Raw genomic sequence first — 20,513 nt, 5'->3', positions numbered from 1 at the left:
TGCCCTTCATTGAAGGATAGGGGAAAATAGCTTCTCTCTTCCGCTTGCTGATAAGCACACCCAGGCACAGGCAGGCCTCCTGAGACCACGCTGCTTTTCTCCACAACACACGAGCAGTAGTCTGCCCTGCAGAAGGTCAATGAGAGAGAAATCTGCCTGGGGACTGGGATGTAGAGGAGACTCAATGACCTGACACCACAGACCACTGGGCTACATGAGTCCAACCAGTTAAAGAAGTAAATTATGTATGATCTAGTTTGCAGACAGCAAATTTATCCTTGTTTGGCTTCATACACTTGAGAACATGAGGTGTGTAATGAAAGGATAGTGGACTTGTTAAGTCAAACATATGGCAAAATAAATTGAAATAATGCTGCAGATTGCCTCAGGAGTTTGCAGGCACTATGGTTTCCCACTGCATTTCACAGGTCAATATTTGCTGGATGTATTGGCTTCAGTAAATACTGCAGTACCACACAGAGCTCATTCCAGCAGAGTCTGGGAATAGAGTTTTCAACCAGCTGTACAGTATGAAATTTGTTGTGTCCCAGTAATGACACAACACAAAGCCAGGCAGGTGGTAATAAAGATTCTCCTTCCGTGGAAATGCCTCATACCCTCACTCTCCCTCACCCTTAATTTATTCCCTGAGGTGCTATGAGTGATTTTGTCTGTTCTTTCCCTTATATTAAACATCGCACACTATTAGCTCTCAATAATCATTTGCTGCAGCCCAGGACACAATGATTTCCCATGACACATAAAACTGCAATAACGTCAACTCGGTTTCAGAAATAATATTGCCAACATTCTTTTTTTTTATGTGTCTCCCCCAGCTGGAGAAAATACCTCCGCATGACTCGCCCACTCTCATATGGAGAAAAGAGATTGCACAAACCATTTGTAACTTTCAAAAGTTACAAAAATCTAGTTTCTGCACATTTTCTCCAGAAATCTATATCTGAGTTCCAAAAGCAAAAGAAACATTTCAAGAGTGAAAATAGGCTACACACTGAGAAAGACAGATAGTGAAATGGTCTCCTCCACAGTGCACTGTCTATACTGTGCAGAGTATTCAACAGTTCCCTGACCCTAATAATGACCACAAACCTCCATAAATCAATTGTTCATAAAGGGACTTTTCTGAACTATTGTGCAGCATCGGGTGTGTCTGTTTACAATAAAAATATTGATTGTGTTTGGATTGATGCTTCATAGTTTATTCAAGTCATTTTCTCTGAATGGAGATACCAAAGGCCGTGATCTCTCCTGTTTGATGACAATAATAAGGAACCTTCGTCAAGCTCTGATGTGAAATCGCAGCGATGGTTCAAACTGTGCTCACACTCTGTGTCAAGTGTGTATTAGGGTGAGCTAAGGAGCAAAATTAAATTAGATGTCAAAAAAGGAAGAAATAGTTGGAATCTATTAAACAGGGGCAGTGAAGGCTGATCATTTCACATTTCTCCAGGCACACACCATGGACACACCATGAATTTCTATGGTTATCAAATAAAAGTTCCAGTGAGGCCTCAGACAGTCTGGGTAAGAAAGGTCCAGGAGAGTCTCTCATATTAAATCAGACAGACTAGAAAGACAAATTCCACAGAATGTCAGGTTTCAAATAAGCTGTTACTCCAGTAACCTGTCAAAGTTTTTTTTTATCAACCAACAGTCAAGCCTGATAAAAAGACAGGAAAGTTAAGGTTTATTCTCTCATATAAAATACTTCATCACACAGATGTGTAGGTTTGTGATATAGCTAAGATATAGCAGAAGATGAACAACAGAGAATATGTTTCAAGTGGTCGATTTTTCCAGAATTGGTATACAAATTCAGAATGAGAACACAATACTCATCAAACTTCTTATTCACTCTCCTGTGGAAGGTGGATCCTGATTTGGTCAATATGCAGTTATACATTTCTCTGCTGTCAAAGAATATCCAACAAAGACTGATGTCTACAGTCTTCTGGCATTATTCTCAGCACTGCTCTGTTGGGATTCATTTGCAAAGAAACCTATAAAACATTATTTACAAGTAGAAAAACTTTAGTCCAAAAAGTTTATCAGCTTTTTTTGGCATGGCCCTGCTTATATATTTCTTTTCCTATTTTATTTTCAGTATATTCTCCCGGTCTTTTATTTATTTTTGACTTGTTTAAATCAAGCAAAAAGTTTACAGTATTCTTTATTTCATACGTATTGAGGGTTCTGTCAATTGCCTTTAAGCTTTTGCACACTGAGATTTCCCTCTCTGCCTCAGTAGATGGCGCACGAGTGTGTTTCCAGTCTCTCAGTTGGCAAAACAAATATTTGATGATCCTCCTGCAGGTCATCGGTGTAGCCCTGCTACTGAGATTGTTATTGCCCTTTTGCAATACACTTTGTTTCCTTTTCTAGTGGAATAAATTGGGTAACTCCAGGAAGACTCTTCACTAAGTATTTTTCTTATTAAAGGACATTGCGGTCATGTTTGCCTAATTCAGGGATCTCTCCTAATCTCTATCAGCATCAAGGCAGATAATGGTCAAGTGTTGCTCGTGTTAAAGCTTAACTACCCCGCCAAAATGAGGTTTCAAATTGTACACCATTATCAGGGACTCAGATCCCATTACCTCCACAGAGATGTGTTGCACTGATGCATTTTGATGGTACTCCCACATAATAGAGAGAGAGAAGAAGTGCCTAACTGTTATCTACGCTTGAGGCAGGCAAACTGTATTACCTTTCCATTTCAAAGAAAATCTCACTACTGGATCAGGTTTCACAGGCAAGCAGGTCCAGTGACTTAACCAGAGCTGATCACAGAGGACGTGAAGCTTTACAAAGCCGCAGCTCATGTTGCCTCGTGTCAGCATCGTTCAGGGGAAAATAAAGGCATCTTCCACTCTGTCAAATTCCTGCAGTAACCTCAGTAGGATACTTCAGCGTGTGAGGAATGAAGGTGGAGGAGGAGGTGAAAGGCAAACATTCATTTGTGAGTCAGCCTAAAGCACATGTAGAGCTTTGTCTGAGTGCTGTGGTAAAAACCTCAGTCTGCAACTTTTCACAGTGGCATAGCATGACTCATGTCTGTCATTTGTTCTCAGAAATTGATTATTAAAGACTTGAGGAAATCAGTACAGCAGCAGATGATAATGATGTATGTAGAATGAAAGGTTCACAGTACATCTTTTCCCTTCTCTGTATTTAATCACATCTGCCCTACCTACTTTGTTCTTTGTTCTTATAGTAAATGTCTCAATTACAACAAGCATCTATATTCTAATAATATACCTATCAACTTTCTTCTACCAGCTGTGTGGAAAGTGAACTTTCACTCAAGGTTTTTCTTTTTCTTTTTCTTTTTCTTTTTTTTTTTGTCTGAGCTAGTTTGCACAGACACTTGAGGACATATTCTGCAGATAGTGTGAGATCCAGAGACATGCTCCATCCTGTCAGCATTCCACAGTTCTGCAGAAACACTCCTGGAAAATTCCTACCTGAGAGATAGCAGAAAAGGGAGGGTGGTGAATTTAAGAGGACCATAAGAAAGACAGAATGCAATCTTCAAATGACTATAAAATAAATCTTCCATTGTTGGATAATTCCTCAAACTCAACATAAGCTTTACAAAATCTGCATAGTCTTGACTTGCTGCAGGTCACAATAGAATGCAAACTCCTCCCTGACAACGAAGCTTCCCCACACAGGCGACGTCCAAATGTCATGAATCTAAACCACATCTCGGAGCTGACCAGATAAATTCCCATTAATTCAAGGCTTCACAACAACTGAATAAAAAAGGCCATGGGATGAATATTTATCACTGATTAGATAGCAGTGCTTTCAATCAAATCCCAAACCCAGAGCAGCATTCTTACCCACATATAAAGTAGGTAGTGTTTATTCTAGCTTCACATACTTAAGCAGGATAAATAGGTACTTGCGGAGGTATACATCTGCCATCCTTGTTGCCCTCTCCTCATCTAGAGAGCTTGGCCTATGAAGAGGAATCAGCATTAGATGTTGATACATAATTTAGTTTCCCAGCTGCGTAATCCAACCTTTGCTACCAAATAAATATGTAAAGCTGGCGGCTGTGGCGCTTATTTTCAAAAGTTAGAAACTCATTCTGCTCCTCATGTTATATTCAGATAAGCAGAGGCTAGAAAATAACCGATGCCAGATTACAAACTCTCAATTTAGAGCCAATGACTTCTAGAAATAGAATGATGTGGGAACCGTCTCTGGGCTAAACATAAACCACCCTGTGTCTGTGTTTGTCAGTCACAACAGTGTTTAGTTTTTTTCTTTAGGTTGGGTCGATTCAGTATCCTTACAGTAGTCAGAAAAGTCACTTGAAACATTTCCAACTTATCTTTCCTGTCGAGCAATCCATTTCCATAACATCACCACTATAAACAAATTTTGGCTTATTTGTTCAGATTGTGTACAATGTGAGTAAATATTTACTGGTAATACAGATCAAAAAAGTATAACACCAGGATGTACACACACAGACATACACACCAAACCTGTAAAGTGTCCCTGACACACACACTCTAGTCATCTCCCCTCTTACGACACTTTTCCATCCAACAGGAACCAAACATTCCCAGGAAAATACTCTGAATGAAAACCTTCTGTCACACGTTCACAAACAATTCTCGCCTCCCCCCATGGGAACCAAACATTACACCTGTTAGTCATGGGAACAAACACGTTATTATCACATGATCAGTTCTCATAGCTTTGGTCTATAAATACTATAAGGCTTTTCCGGCCCTAATGTCATTCTGTGGTAGCACAACAATGAGCAAGTGACAGAATTTGAAAAAGGAATTCAATCTCAAGTTGGATCACAGCCCTGATAAGAGTGAGAATATCAGACCTGAGGAAGCGTTGGAAGAGGAAGCATCTGAAATAGAAGTTGAGTAATTTTGCTGAAATGGCAGATGATGATGATGATAGCCTACTACCTTAAACCTGCACTATAGTAATGGGTGTTTTTCACAGCAGACAGTTGTCATACTTGTCTTAGCAGGAAAAGCACAGGTGTTACTAATAGAATCGATGACAGCTAAATCAGCCATCACTTATTTTACTCCTGCTTTTCCTGTCAAAAAGACAAGCCTACATCAAGCTGTAAACACAACAGTGATCATGACCTTAAAAGCTAAAGAGCAGACATGGCAAACATGCTAGCAAACAATGGCTAATTTAGACATTGCGTAGATACGAAGCAACATTAATTTTCTTTTGTAGTCATGTGTTTATCCACCTGATGCAATTAAGTCCACATTCATTTATCTTTTTTTATTGTCTCCAGATACTCCACTGAAGGAAATATTATAGCTCTTCAGCTCTTAAAGGCTCCACTGTTCTCACCAACTAGTCACTTTGTCTGTCCGCTCTTTTGTGCAAGGCAGGGAGCACACAACAGATTTTTTGCAGCCTTTTCTTTACAGAAAATAGATGCCTACTACAGCTGTAAATGGTGCTGATGAGAGCAGTGAGACAGAAGCAGAATATTAAAGTAATCTGCCGTACAAAACAACAAGCTGAAAGGAGCTCAAAAACAAATTTCTCCACTGATGAATAGAGTAATCATTCTTTGTGGGTCTGTCACTATTAGCAACCCCGTCACATTATTTATATATAATTTAATACACTGTTTATAAAAAATATTGATTATAGCAGCTTTAAAATTGTAATTTGTTACTGGCAAGTACACATTTCAATGAATGACAGTCCTAGCTTTCAGAGTTGTTCTTTGACGTCATAGACATTGCCCGCAATGCCTTTGTGATGTGGAGGGAAGTAAACACGGTCCTTAACTAAGGGAAGCTCCATATGAAGAGGATCTTACTGACAGCACCTTCCCACACACACCAGTCCCAGCTTTGCCTCTGCAACAGCTGCACTTGTCAAGAGAAAAGAGAAACGTATAAGATGGCAGCTCTGCACCCTAAGAGCTGTGAAATCTACGTCATATGTTGCAAACAGAAGAAGTTAATTTGCAAAACCTTTGGCAAGGCTACCACAGCATGTCCACAAACACACACACTTGCAGCCATATGACAAAAAGGAGTTGTTCTGTATATTGGTCTGCAAGTCAAAAATTGCCATAACCATTCTAGAGATCAAGAATTTTATTTTTCATGATAATTTCATGTTACAAATATTATCCATGAAACCACCAGAAAAAAATTCACAGCGACGATGATAACTTGTTTAAATTTTGGTCTATGTGCAACTCAGTATTTACCCTTTGATTTATGTGGGATCATCTCCCCTCAGTTGGTTCGCTACTAAAATTTGGGTGTCATCACTGATGTACTCGTGCCGGCTAAGCTTGGATAATCCTGTAACTCAACCTCCAACTGAAATCTGGAGACACTGAGGAAAACACCACAGTCTTTTAGCATATCAGTGTGTATGCATTGCCATCATGTGTCTGTTTTAAGACTTTTTTGCTGTGCTGTTGTTTTAAAATAGTTAGCAGAAAAACATTCTTTCAGCTAATTTACAGTTATCTTACGCTAGTTAGCTACAGCTTATGATAGTCATCATTTAAGCTGTCTCCTAAGCCTCTTTTTACTTGCTTCTGTGCAAAATGTAAGATGCTCAAAATATTACTGCAAATTTTGAGTGTACATCTGCCACTGTCATTAAAATGCATAATATATGTACCATTCTAGAATGGAAAGCTCAACAGGCGTAGCAACAGTAACTAAGGGAAGTGAGGCCTAGCAAAGTGTCAGATGTGGCTGGCCTACACTGTAGACCATTCACTAATGAGGGTAGTTGGCTTTTTTTAATTGACGATAAAATGATCAACCTTTCCTCAAGCAGTTTGGGTCTAGTTCTCTTTAATTAAATATTTAGAACATATTGAAGCTGTTAGTGAGGATCATTACAAATCAAGCATATTGTGATACTCTATAGACAGAGTTATTGCGCGTTTGTCACATTCACACCTATCCCAATATATTCAGCACACAACAACACTTTCTCACATGATTTTTTCTTGCTACTTTACAAAGAAGCTTTAAATACCTTCAGGTGAGACACTGTTTGCTTGAGAACACTCTGGCACCATTTACTGTCTCTGCGTTTGTTCTGTCGGGCCAGTAATGAAAAAAAAAACTTTGTTGTTAAGTAGTTGTTTTGTATGGCTTCACATTCACACCTCCTACACATTTCACAGAGACGGTGCGTGTTGATTCAATTAAGAAATTAATAGCTACCACTGCAGCTACAGTATCTACCACTTATCATTATTTCTCTTTTAACACAAATGAGTGAAGTCTTGCCAACTAGAAACTTCTTCACATATAACCTGGCAACATGATGAAATAAGTTAAAACTTCATCAACATTGTACAAATAGTGACTGCCACTTAGTGTAAGATATAGGCAAGCTTCTCTACTGGCTGGCCATCCATGACAAATACTGTTTATTTTTCACCTTTCACAGTAAGATGAGAATGTCAATACCATTCTGATGTCTGTAGGATAAATATGATGCTACAGCCAGCAGCTAATAAGCTTAACATAAAGACAGCACACAGGGTGAAATAGCTAGCCAGGCTCCACCCAAAGATAACATAATCAGCAAATCAGCATCTCTGAATCTCAGATTAAACACACAATACAATGTTACTTTGTGAGATTAAGAAGTGCTCCCACAACATTGAACTATTCCTTTAAGACTGTATAAATGACACCTTTTTTCCTTTTTTCCTTTTTAAACAAGCTTACCGCAGGTGCTTTGCTGAAAAATCTGTTTACTGTCCAAGACAGATATATTTTTGATGCAGTATTCTGGAAGAGCACACCACTGACATATCCTTGGTGTAGTTTGTTTTTTGCTGTCTGCAGAATTTGACCTAATAACCTTAACAAAGAGACAAAGCAGTGCAGTGTGCACCCTGTCACACCTTGCTCACTTTTTCTGCAGCTTGTTTTGTCTCTGCATTAACTTTTGACTGTAAAAGCTGAAGAATCTAAATTGGCTCTCTGTGACCCCTCTCAGTCCCTTTAGACAATATATTGACTTTCTGCATCAAGGTACCCAAACCCTGTGCTCTAAGGTTAGCAGGAAAAGAAAAAAATCAATCCATCTGTGAATCCGTGCATTTGAAAACAAGGATTCAGGAAAAACATTTTGAAAAACCTTTGCTTTAATATATGAGCTAAGAATTCAGGTCCCCAGTTACATCTGAACTGCAGAGTGAAGCTACACATGAATGTAAGATATATGTTCTTTTTATATTAGTTAGATTGCACAGTTCAGTTCTCAATATAGAACGCAATCATATGCACAACACACACATAGACTGGCAGACTTACAAACACACAGAAGCCTGAATTCTCGTCCTAATAACCATCAGACGTTTTGGAAAACAAAATTCCGGCAGGGTGATATTTGACCCAGGTGCTCCATGTCTGCTGTGTTGTGTGACCGGGTTAACTAATGGACTAGCTAATCAAAGGGTGTTGGTCATGTCTGTCTCACCTTTGTCAATAGACAAGTGTTGACCTCTCAACTACGCCTGCCCCCAGTCCCCTCCCACAGCTCAGACATGATGCCCCATACACTCTCATTCAAAGCAAACCAAGACTAATCAGCACCTCCAGCCAGCTGGAATGTCCCCAGTTTCTATAGAAGTGGAGGTATTCTGAGCAGGAAACAAGCCCAGACTCATTCACTGATGAGGCTGCAGTGCATCATTATGAAATGTGGGAGTGTTTTGGGAGCTTTTGTATTTGTGATCTCACTGAGAGAAAACACTCTTGGCAGAGAAGATGTTGCAACTTCTGCAGAACGTGACTTTGAATGCAGCCAAACATAATGAAACAATGCCTCTTCTCATGTGTTAAATCCCCATGGCAACAGGAGTGTTTTCTTGATGGTTTGGACACCATAAGTAATGTCTGCAGTGTCATGCACTGTGCTGATGGTGGTGACTAGCCATTCACGCTCCAGTAATATTCAGATAAGGCATAATGTTGCAGCAAAACGGAGCATTTTCACTGATTCCCGCTGCGATGCCATTCCTCCACTGTTATTACTGCATGTTTCATTACACCATGTCAGTGAGAGAAGTACATAAACACAGGGTACTGACAGACCCCCTGTCTCACACATGAATGGGAGAATTATCCAGCTCCCTCCTGCCCTGGCACATTCATTTTGTGAAGCAACTTTTGACATGTTGTGCACGGTGCTTTCTTTAAAGCAACAAAATGTAACTTTGCAGAGGAACAGCGCCCTCTGCCGCAATGAGTGGTGATTAATTTGTTGGGTCTGAGTGCTTGAGCGGTTTTAATGTACAGAATAAAATGTACGGTGGAACGAATTCCTCATGATACCCAGCTTCTGGAACTGGAAGTTCTATCACGGTAACAAACACACCAAATTCTGTTTATAATGCCTCACTGGATATTGAAAATGAACAACTTCCAAGTCTTAATAACTGATCTACAGTTTGGAATTGCTGTTGAACTTGCTGGGTCTGATTCCAGCAGTTAAAGCTGCTGAATATCACTTACTTAGCACTGTTGGGTAGTTCAGTCTATAACAATGCATCATATCTTAAAAGTGGATCATGTGTTTTGTATGTAAAATCCCGTACAGTACAGAGCAAATGTACATGATTTTACTTAAGTTTAATAATGTGTTTTGATTGACTGTATGTTGGAATTCCCTATTCTTTCAAAATAAAAGTATTTTCTGAGAGACACTCCAGGATCGCTCAGTGTTGCACATGACAATACAGGTATAAACAAAAGATCCACTAAATTTGAAATTCTCTGATGTCGACCCTTAAGTACACCAATTCAGATTCAGAGAGTTCACTGAATCTACCTAAAACAATTTTCATTAAAGTTCTTGTCAGTGTTGTTTTATCAATATTAATTAGGCCTGAAGTGACAAGAATAGCATTTAAAAATGATTTTGAAAAACTGTTGAAATGTTGGACATTGGGTTAATTGCACCTCCCAGCTCCTGCCAATAGTTGAAATCCTGGAATTTCATTATGATTCAGACTTTATTATTTATCATTTTGTTTTTGTACAGTGACAGTGATTCTCAATAAGACCTAATCACATTGCACCATATTTGTCTAGAGCTCACACAAATCATATTCACACAGGGTCTCCGTTATTTTCCAGGGGGAGAGACAGCCCATTTGTATTCTGGGTGTGACACCTCAAATCTGCATCCAAATGGGGAATGAAATATTTATGCTGCAAAATGATGGCACTCTTCATTGTCAATTTGCTTGAACATAAAAGTGCATTAGAAGGTAGGTGCATTCCTGCCCAGGCAAGTCAGAACAGAATCAGCCAATGAGGCGTCAGATAGACAGAGAAAGAGACGAGGGGAGTATCAAGGTAGAGAGAAGACCTCTGGGCGGCCTCAGGCTATAGAGCCTGCAGACAAGGCCAACACCCAGGAATCTCACACAAACACATTCAAATTGTAATGAATGTCAAAAGGTTCTGAAGAAATGCCATCATTTAAAAATGAAAAGAGCCTTTGTTTTATTATTCAAAAGTAGGATTATTATGTACGTTTGTTCAGAGCTATGTCTTGCTTTGCTTCATGGGAAGAAGAGCATGAAGAACATAAATATGAAGCAACCATAGTACATAAAGTGGGCTTATAATAATGAATGCTCTTATATGATCCTATATACATGAATAATCAATAAGCAACAGTGACATACACATATATCCTCAATGAAGAAATTTCTGAATTGGTGTTCTAGCCCAATATACTGTAATTTGCATTTCAATGTAGATGCAGACTGATGCAAATGTCTGCAGTGATGCTATACTCCTACATCATACAGCAGTTTTACCATTCATCTAGGAGATTAAATTTAGATTCAAATTATCTGTTTTGTTTGGGAAAAAACAACCTTTTTTAAATCAAATCAAGGGCATAGCACCAGTGCCAGTGCACCATTATCCTAACCTCAAATTACTTTAGTATCTCTTTTATTTAGAAATTTCAGTTTGGGACCTTGTTAGCCACATGCTTAAAATCAGGGACGCTTTTAGTGATTAGGAATTTGATAGAAATTTCATGTCAAACACTGTATTGTGCTATTTCCCAGATGTTGGTTCTGTTGTGTGTCTGTAAAATCTACAGAGCACACGGGGAAATTAGATTTAAACAGAGTTCTATAATAATCATTTAATAATACAGCCATCTGTGGAGGATCACAGAAGCATATGTATGTGCCATCACAGAGGCATTCTGCAAATCTGAATGCTATGCTGGAGCTCACATTCCTCACAGTGACGTGTTTCAACGGAGCCTTCACTCTGTGTGCTGCCCGCAGGGAGAGTAGTGCTGAAATACAGCACCTCTTCATTCAGCAAATGTCTCTGTCCAAGGGTCAGCGCTCATTCAAAACATCTCTCGAATGACTGTGTTTTGACCAGTAACCTTGCTTGTTCATTCCAGCAAAACATGGAGGTGCAGGTTTTTTAGAAACCTGAGGACTGAATGCACTGTTGACCAACCTGTCAACACTAAGGTATGCCTCCCACTGGGACAGAAACACAAGTTTAAGCTCAAAAGAGCAAATTTTTTACATAGAACAACAGAACCCTCTGAGCTATAACCTGGCTATGAAATATTAGGTAAACAGAGAAAACGAACAGATCGTTTTCCAGAAAGTTTGATGGCGATCACGTGTTTAAAACATGTAAAACAGGAAATTATGTGAGACAGATCTGATCTGAATCACAGTCACAAACCAGTAGCAATCAAACCTACCCAATAGAGGCTTGTTAAACAGGCGAACACACTTTGTCAACTGCTTGTTGTCTTTCAGTGCCTGATGTTTACATTTTTGCATATTGTTTCAGCAGTATCAATAAAACATGTTGTAGCACTATGCTTTCTGTGGATAGGAGCTGCTGTTTAACACAGAGCTTTTGATCTCATCTGAGGCAGCTTCCCAAAAACAGCACACACCTTTGTCAGACACTTCAAGGAGACATCAGTTGATGCATTTGATGCATACTGATACATGCTGCCAGTTTGGTAAAGTCTAGCTGTGAAAATAAAATAAACAAGTTCTATTACATATTTATTTGCATAAACATTTTAAACACAGCGACACTATTAGTTCAGATAGTCCACAGAGTGAGGCAACACAGCCAGTAGAGCTAAAAAAAATATTCTCCTGCACAGTCTTTTTTAGTGTGGTTCGTAAGCCAGACGCAGGGTTGCCCTCGAGTGCAGTGTTTTTAGAGGCTCGTTTTTCACCTGTCGCCTTCCAGTGGTCCAAAAGATTACCCTGAACAAGTCACACTGTCCAGAGCTATCTGGCCCACACAGAACACAGAGGTAAAGCACAGCCTGTCTCTAGGGAACAACAGCTCATAACTCAAAGATATTGGTGTCCTTGTCAATAAAATCACATATAAAGAAGATTGGGCTCAAATGAATGTGCTCTCGAGAGAAATATCTTGTCATGTGAGGCTCGGTGCAGCTCTCTACCTCAGGAATGTGTCGGCGCTGTTCCTCCTCACCCATCCCCCTCTATCCCCCCTTAACCCTGCCATTGTGAGGGGAAGGAATTCTTTTCAAAAAGTCAGTCCTTTCACGGTGAGGGATGTCGGGTGTCGCCCCATTTTTCATTTACGGCTGAGAGGGGAGTTATATACGTGCAGCCAGAGACGTTTCTTTGTAAGAAATGCATGTATGTATATATGCATGTTTTTCTGCCAGAGAACAACTCACACTGGCTGCAATGCACACGACAATTCAGTCACCTGCTTTGATTAAATATTTTTATAATATATTACCATATGGATTATACTGATTTTAGGGCTGAATGATGCTCAGGAGGTGCAATATAGAGCTTTGTATTTAACTGCAACTGCAAAGGCAAATTTTTTGTCTTGCCACAGTTGCAAATTACCTTTCAAATATCTTTATGAAAATGGGTTTGAAGGGCTTCTGAAATACTTCAGAGATGCTCTGGCCTAATGAAGAATGTAGTTTACTCTAGAGAATGAGACAAAAATGAGCAAATTACAGCAGAGACTCATCAAATAATGAACACAAGGCCTTTATATGATGAATATTACATGAAACTCCTTTATTTCATTTGTAAGTTTATGACTTCCTTGGAGTCTTCTTTCAAAGCCTTTGAAGTGGATAAGATGTTGTGTCTGTTATGTTAATAAGAGGTTTTAAAAAATGATGATTTTCCTAATATTGTTGCACGGGCACAGCAGTTTTGGGAATACACCTACACTTTGATTTCAGTTTCCGTGTTTATTGGTTCTTTTTCCGTAATTCTTGACAATAAAACCACGCCACATGGCAGGGTGTGGCGGCTTTTTATGACTGAAAAATGGGTGGTCCTACTCAGGTGTTTGTGTCTTATTGGTCGGAGGTGTCCTCTAAAACACTAATACCTGAATCAGGTGGAGAAAAAAGTCAGAGGAGACAGATAGCACCTTGTCAGTTGTATCTTATCCCTCATGAAGACTGCTTTGAACATTTTTGTTGCTTGATTTGCATTGCACTCACAGAGTCACTGGGGAACTAACGGAGCAAATAAGGTGAGTAATGCATTTTAAGCAAGGTAAGGCATTCATCCATGCATAGAAAAAGTTTAATCTAATGTCTGCAGACATTAGATTTGTCTAGAGCTACAACTATATCATAACCAATCTAGTTTGTTACAAAAGTACTTGTGGTCAATTTGTTAAAATGATATGATCATCAGGAGAAATCATATGCTTCGAGGCAGCATTAAGATTCAGCAGGAACAAGAGCTTTATGGGCGTAGGAGGGTTGTGTGAAAAAGTCTAAATGCATAAAAGAGGGGAAAGTGTGGCTATCAGAAAACTTCAGGTGTGAGGAGCGAGGAAAGTGTTGAGTTGGTGTTGTGTTTCCCCAGAAGCGGGACTCTGAGGCAGACAGATAGCAAGACTGACCGTGATGTCTGGTGGTGGTGGGCTCGAGGAGGGCTGTGGTGGGGGTTGCATCACCAATGACTAAACAGTCATTCAGCTCAGGCCTGTGATAACGTGCCAGAGCTCAGGATTTCAACAGCAGTCTGAAACCCTGGAGCCACAGAGCAGGGCAGGCCTGGTCTCGCTCAGACTCAGGCTCAAACTTAAACCCAAGAAAAAGGGAGAGGCCGGCATCCAATTCCTGCTGCACTCATGCCACCCCCTCAACCTCGGAGGCTTCCTCATAAATCATACAGTCCCAATCGCTTGCTCTGCACCAGGTGCCAGGGCCGGCCTCCACTCTGCAGCTTAACGCTGAAAGTAAAGCTTAAGGCTTTCCTTCATATAATGTTCAATCTCAGTGTTCCTACAAAAATACACTTATTACATTTAGGAAAACTGTGATTTATGAGAGAAATGTATCAGAGCTTAAATTTGTATGAGGCTGTGTTATTTTTTTGTAATGTACAATGTAAATTTGTGCCTTTAATTTCAGACACTTTCAGCAAGAATATTCCATGTGTTCTATCCTTCATTCCACCGGAGTCTGTATCTGTATTTAACCAGATTTCAGTGGTGTGAAGTGTAAGAGACATGGAGACACGGCTTCACAAGCCAGTCACAACACCAGAAGGCATCTAAGTCAGAGGTCAAAGAAATTACTGTTTCTACTGTTCCATACTTTTGATTGTATTTTGAACATTGAAAGCCATATTACATTTTATGTAATATATACTATCATGTATTGTATGTATATTTCCTGTGAAATATAGAACACAATATGTTATGCCTGAATTTTCATTAATAAGACAATGTACTGAGCAACTTGGTAATCTGAATAAATTTCCTGACCTTGTGCCTACTGCCTCTTTTTTTTTTCTCCAAGTGCAACATCTCAAATCATTACAGAACCATTATACCACCCACACCCAAGTTTCTGTGGTTCTCAGCCCCAGAGCAGAGAATTTTTATTTATTTATTTTTTCATTAGCCAACATAGAGAATTTGAGACTCAGCCCACACAAACAACCTTTACTGTTTGGCAAATGAAGCTTATTAACAATTTAAAACATGCCCTCACTGTAGCCCACACAATAATGTCATTAAACATGTTTCTCCATGCTGGAGAGATGCACCTCAGCTACTCCCAGCACCCTTCTCTCCAGTAGTGCACATCAAAGGGAAAAACAAACATAATACTCTTTGCTGTTTTACTTTTCCATACCATAATGCTACAGTTTAATTTCTTACTCCACAATGCAGAGATTACCTTCTTTACAACGCAAGTGATACAGAATCCACGTGTAGATTAAGCTTTATAGTTTTGTAAAGTTCAGGGACTATAACTGCAGGGTTTTTCAACCAGGCCTAGTATAGATAAAGCTTTTAATTCAATAAAATTTTAAATAAAACAGAGTGGTTCGTGAGCATGCTCCTTCACTGCCGGGGTCTGTTTTGTTTTTGGTTCCTGACAATCAATCCCCTTTGGAGACTTTGTAAAAATGTGAAATAATAACAGTAGCACAGAGCAAAGTAACATACTGCTGGCCCATGGTTATGAATGTGGGTACTCTCACATAAATATAAATGCACCCTCCTGGTCTCAGTGGCATGGAATAGATTTCCCCCGCAATGACCTCTAAATGTATTTTAGTAACCGAACAATGTTGGGCTTTTAAGTGCATCGCTACAAGCAATGTTAGTCTCTCAGACAACACAAAAACAGTTAAGAGTAGAGACAATGAGCAGACTGAGATACTAAGAAGATGCCCCCATGCTATATATTTTGTGTGGTCCAGTTAATCTACAACTAAAGCGAATATATAGATTAAATAGGCAGTTTGACAAATTGCGGGTTCTGAGCTTGCGAAGGGATTTTGTCATTATTTTTGATATTTTATGGACTAAATATATACTGGACAAAAGATGTTAATTGATTTGTGTTAATATGCATCCATCCATCAATTATCTTTACAGCTTATCCTTAAGGGTCAAGGGGGAGCTTGAATTGAATATCTGCATAGCGACTGGCTATTTCAAAAAGGAAAAAGAATGTTTCTTTTGCACCATTTACAGTTGAACAAATTCTAGATCATTTGTCAGTTTCAAAAGTAAACTTCCTATTGTTAGCAGCACAAACTGAGTTTATACATCTTCAGCTAACATGGAAGTCTGGAAATTATGTCTCTTCTTCATCTTTCTGCCTCTAAGGTCAACACTCGGAGAGGACACAGGTGAGAGCAAATGTTTCTACAGCAGGTGCAGTTACATCAGCAGCTGGCATGTTATAAGAATTCAACTGAAAAAAAGTCTGGATTTGCTGATTGCTCTGTTCTCTGTTGTGAAATGTTGATTATTCAGTTTCTATTCTCTGCACCTGAGAAGGATAATATGACAGATTCACTCCACACAAGCAGAACTTGCTAATTGAGAACACAGCACTGCTGCAGAAATGCTGTGTAGTGTCAGCACCATGCTTCATTAACTGGAATTTACAGTGTTCTGTACGGTCACGCCTTAATGTGACCAGTGAATACAGTCTATGGTCCTGCCGCCTACTGCCTAAAGTGGTGTCATTTCTGTTCTTCCTGGAGTTCATACACCCTGCTAATTAGTTTGTGTTGTTTGTGTTTAGTGGCAGAAGACATTGGTGTCCATCAACTGGAGCGTTTAGTGGAGTTGCTGACATCTACAGAGTGTGAGGACCTTCTGTTCGCCCTCTCCCACCCAGAGGAGAACATCTTCCAGCATCTTGAGCACCTCTCAGCAGAGAAAAATCAACTAGATCTCAAGCCTCGAGCCAAGAGAGACACCTCTCCTGCCGTGGGTTAGCACCCATCATCATCTGAACCACGTCTCACCTGAGATAATACATGATTATTGAGCGTATTAAAAGTTACAGGCTAAGTATCAAGGAGTAGAAACAAGAGCGCTCTGAGACAGAGAGAGCAGGCAAACTGTGAGCTGAATAAGATGGAAATAAGGAGAAGTCCATTCTATGACCTGTCTGTTTCCCACATGTCCAGCTCAGCTTGGGGAGTTTCTGGCAGCGAGCTGACTGTCAGAGACCTGTCTGTCTGAGAGCCATATGTTTTGTGTTTACTAGATAGTGAGGCTCAGTGCCGGACAGCCCTGACAGACTGGCTGTTGAGGTACGGTGAGCAGACCTACTACGACAGGCTTTCTCGAGCCTTGCAGCACATCGGCAGAACAGACATCGCCATTGGTGAGAAACAAATGGAGACAGAAAGAGCACGTGCCTCCTGTAGCACTGAATGATTTCTTTTTAAATAGAACAATTTTGTGTGGTGCCACAATGTGTAATGGATTTTCAAATGAAAATAGTTCACTTTTTATGTACAGTACAATGTTGTTGATAGCGGCAAATCTCATGAGCAGACATCACAGCATGTCCCTTGACAAAAGGAAATTGGAACAAAGCCTCATTTGGGTACATGGCAGTGTATTTTCAAAACTGGTTTATTTCGGTCAAGAAGGCCTCCTCAAGACTTTAACAACAGTGCGTAATTGCTTCATTACTTTGAGATTCGTTTTAATTGGAACTTCAAAAGTGGCATATTTTGCACACTGCCAGTCTCTGGCATGTGTTGCAGTCCAGTGTGCACACAACTCCACAGCTGAGTGGTGCTGGATAGAGGGAGGTGTAAATGATCTGACAGAGGACTCAGTGGAGCTGACACCAGCCACAGAACAAACCATCTGCTCCTTTCATCAGCAGCTCTGGAGGAAAAAAAAAGACAAGGAAAGGATGGGAAGAGATGAGTTATAAGACATGGGGGGGTGGGCAGTGGCGGCTTTGATGGAGAAAAAACTGTTTAGATGCAGAATGCGGCAATTATCGTGCACTTGATTGCAGTTCTGAAGAGATCTACTCATATGTAGAAACTTGAGTGGTTCGTTTTGTTTTATTCTGAACTGAAGGACAGCAGTTGTTCCCCTGCCAGAACTAATTATGTTCATGGCAAGAAAACAACAATTAGATTCAGATTTACAGTCTTTTATAGGGTGGAATACGTGCACTTTTAGCACTTGAAGTGACAGAGAAATACTTTAACATTGGCCTTGTGCTTGTGTTTTCACAGAAGTGGGGAAGAACATCAACCAGGACAAAGCCTTGAATCTGAAACGCTACGTTGACGATTATCACAAATATGTGAGTTCTTTAAACGTAAACCCGTCAGTCCAGTCAGACGAAACAGACCACCAGCATGCAGGCAAGAGGGTCAGAAAAAGAAAAGGTACGATCATTCATCCTAAAGCTTAAAAGAGTCTCATTAGTTTGGCCTATTATAAAATAGAATAAATGATGGAGAATCCAGTCTTAACATGTCTAAGCTCAGATATCTTGGGCTATTGATGTCAAGAGGAGATTTTTAGGTTATCCCTCTGGAGACTGCCTGAATGACAAATTATGTAATGTTTCACTGAACCCTGAATCTATTAAGTGTTTAGATGAGATGCTGGATTAGATTTGGTGGCCGTGGGCGTGCTTCCAACTCATTACTTCGCAACATCAACACTCTCACTATATGAGGAGTATTTCCCAGGACACCTAGAAATTCAAAAATGTAATTATCACCTGTCCGTTTTTTTAATCCTCTTGAGTGTTTTGTTCAAGTTAAAGCTTGACAAAAAAATGCTCCCACGGTCCTTTGAGATTGTAAGTGTGTCTGTCCTGTTTGTGTTGTGCATGTGTCTGCGTGTGTGTTAGTGAGTGATCTGACATGGCAAGACCTGGATCTGATTGTAGAGCGGGTTCCTGTCCCTCCGTACCAGAGGGGGCCTTTGGATGTAGCTCTGCCGCTTTTGTATGGCATCCTGCTGGGCTTTGGAGGCACCTTGCTTGCAGGCGTCTTTATCCTCCTCGTCATCATCCACATCACCCGGAGAAACCAGCAGAGCTGTCACGAGCAGTTCCAGCTGTAAGCTCATGGATGGAGATGTGATGGTGGAAGATGCAGCTTCAGGAAGGTCTGATTAGCAGCTTAGGAGCTTTAAATGGTCTAGAAAGATTAAAAACAAAAAGTCATACATCTCTAAAGACAAAATAGATAATTTTGTCCACAACGATCAGCAGAACCAATACAGAAACACAGTATCGATTCCACCACACCACAACTAATTATGACAAATTTGACAAGAATAATGCTGTTTCAGATAAAGTAATTATCCATGCTGTGTATTGCTAGACTGGTAAGCATTATTGTCTTGCCAGTGGGTAGATGACTAGTGGTGTGACAGATGCGCTGGAACCCAGCCCTCACACCAAAGGTTGTTCCGGTGTTACTGTGATAGTGATGCCACTTTCCATTTCCCCTCCAAGTGACGGCAATGTGCCCGTCTGGCATCGAAGAACAACTAATTATCCAGCCTGGCGCCTGCCTCCCCAGCGCCTGCCGATACCTCCATAGGCAATCCAAAAGACTAATAACAATGACAATGCTAGCAGACAATGGAGCACTCTTGGTTGTGATGGCAGCTTCTGGCGGGTAACAGAAGCCAAATACAAAACACAGAGTTATATTTTTTGAAGGTGTGAAGTAGCATCCTTAGCTAGATGAAATAACTGGATATATGAGATGCTGCAGCAAAGTCCAGAAACTGGCAACAGAAACCAAATACAATAAAAATGTCCATGTTATAAGATTCAAATTAACTTTGTTGAGTTAATGTTAGCAAATGCTTTTCTAAATGAAAAGCATTTGCTAACAGCAAGGGTATCTTCACGTACTCTGCTGAGACAAACAGTTTCATAGTAGTACGCCACTTATGGCACAGGAGTACTTTCTAGCTTCCTGTTCCCAGTTTTCTTATGCTATCCCTACTTTCTTCTTCATAATTGAACTAATTACTTCATTATACAAATCTGGTCTAATGTGCTTCAGGAGGCAGACAGCTTGGATTAACAGTGGCGCTAAGCAGCAATTACAGACAATTAGTTAATAAATCAACATTTAAACAAATTATAATGCCAAGCAGAACTGTATGAGCAACACTCTAAAGGGCCAAAAGGGCATGGATTTCAGTTTTGACTTATTACCTAACTGATGACCTAAATAATCTGACATACACTGCATGATTTTCTACATTAATATTATACAATTTGTTGCTCTTTTTGGATTAGATTTGTATTACTAACCTTTGAATTTTTAAGGAGAAAATCTTTGTTTCTTTTTAAAATATCTGGCATGTAAGGCAAAACCAGTAACATATAGTAATGGCATTTTGTACCAGTTTGTCTTTCCTCACCATGTGTCTTTAGACAACATTGTGTTTCACCTTGATCAGTAAGCCTCCCAGGTGGCACAGCAGAACTCTTCACGACAAAACTTCCTCTGTCCTTCAGTTTTCCCCTGCTGGCTGTTAGGATCCTGCAGGTGCTGACTATGACAGGTTCACCTGCTGTGGGCTCACCTGTATTTCTGTAACCAGTGAAGAGGAAAGCCAGAGTACTGTATGCCTGAATAACTCACAGAAACAACATGCCACATGGGGCCTGCATCATGGTTG

At 40.0% G+C, this 20,513-nt stretch overlaps 1 protein-coding gene and 1 long non-coding RNA gene across 3 annotated transcripts; both read left to right on the top strand.

Moving 5' to 3' along the window:
* The first annotated feature begins 13,461 nt into the window (after window positions 1–13,461).
* LOC108883604 (uncharacterized) lies at window positions 13,462–14,840 on the top strand. Its single transcript, XR_007813448.1, has 2 exons — window positions 13,462–13,586; window positions 13,928–14,840. It is a non-coding gene; the product is annotated as an uncharacterized LOC108883604 (long non-coding RNA).
* An 833-nt stretch (window positions 14,841–15,673) lies between these two features.
* LOC108882434 (transmembrane and death domain protein 1) lies at window positions 15,674–19,624 on the top strand. Of its 2 annotated transcripts, none has more exons than XM_018676105.2 (5): window positions 15,674–16,216; window positions 16,618–16,809; window positions 17,089–17,208; window positions 18,086–18,241; window positions 18,754–19,624. In XM_018676105.2, the coding sequence occupies exons 1-5, from the start codon at window positions 16,147–16,149 to the stop codon at window positions 18,927–18,929; spliced, it is 714 nt and encodes a 237-aa protein (XP_018531621.1). In that variant the 5' UTR covers window positions 15,674–16,146; the 3' UTR covers window positions 18,930–19,624. The 2 variants fall into 2 exon arrangements, with proteins under 2 accessions (XP_018531621.1, XP_018530835.1); XM_018675319.2 differs by having other exon boundaries at window positions 15,680–16,216; window positions 18,715–19,620.
* The last annotated feature ends 889 nt before the right edge of the window (window positions 19,625–20,513 follow it).

The sequence above is a fragment of the Lates calcarifer genome, linkage group LG6 (assembly GCF_001640805.2).
Source record: "Lates calcarifer isolate ASB-BC8 linkage group LG6, TLL_Latcal_v3, whole genome shotgun sequence".
NCBI classification, from domain to species: Eukaryota; Metazoa; Chordata; class Actinopteri; family Centropomidae; genus Lates; species Lates calcarifer.
This window is presented reverse-complemented; position numbering and strand designations above follow the sequence as displayed.

Coding starts and splice junctions, on each gene's coding strand:
- LOC108882434 (XM_018675319.2), top strand. CDS start 16,147: ATGGAAGTCTGGAAATTATGTCTCTTCTTCATCTTTCTGCCTCTAAGG. Junction 16,810..17,088: donor AGACACCTCTCCTGCCGTGG/GTTAGCACCCAT, acceptor TGTGTTTACTAG/ATAGTGAGGCTCAGTGCCGG. Junction 18,242..18,714: donor GAGGGTCAGAAAAAGAAAAG/GTACGATCATTC, acceptor CGTGTGTGTTAG/TGAGTGATCTGACATGGCAA.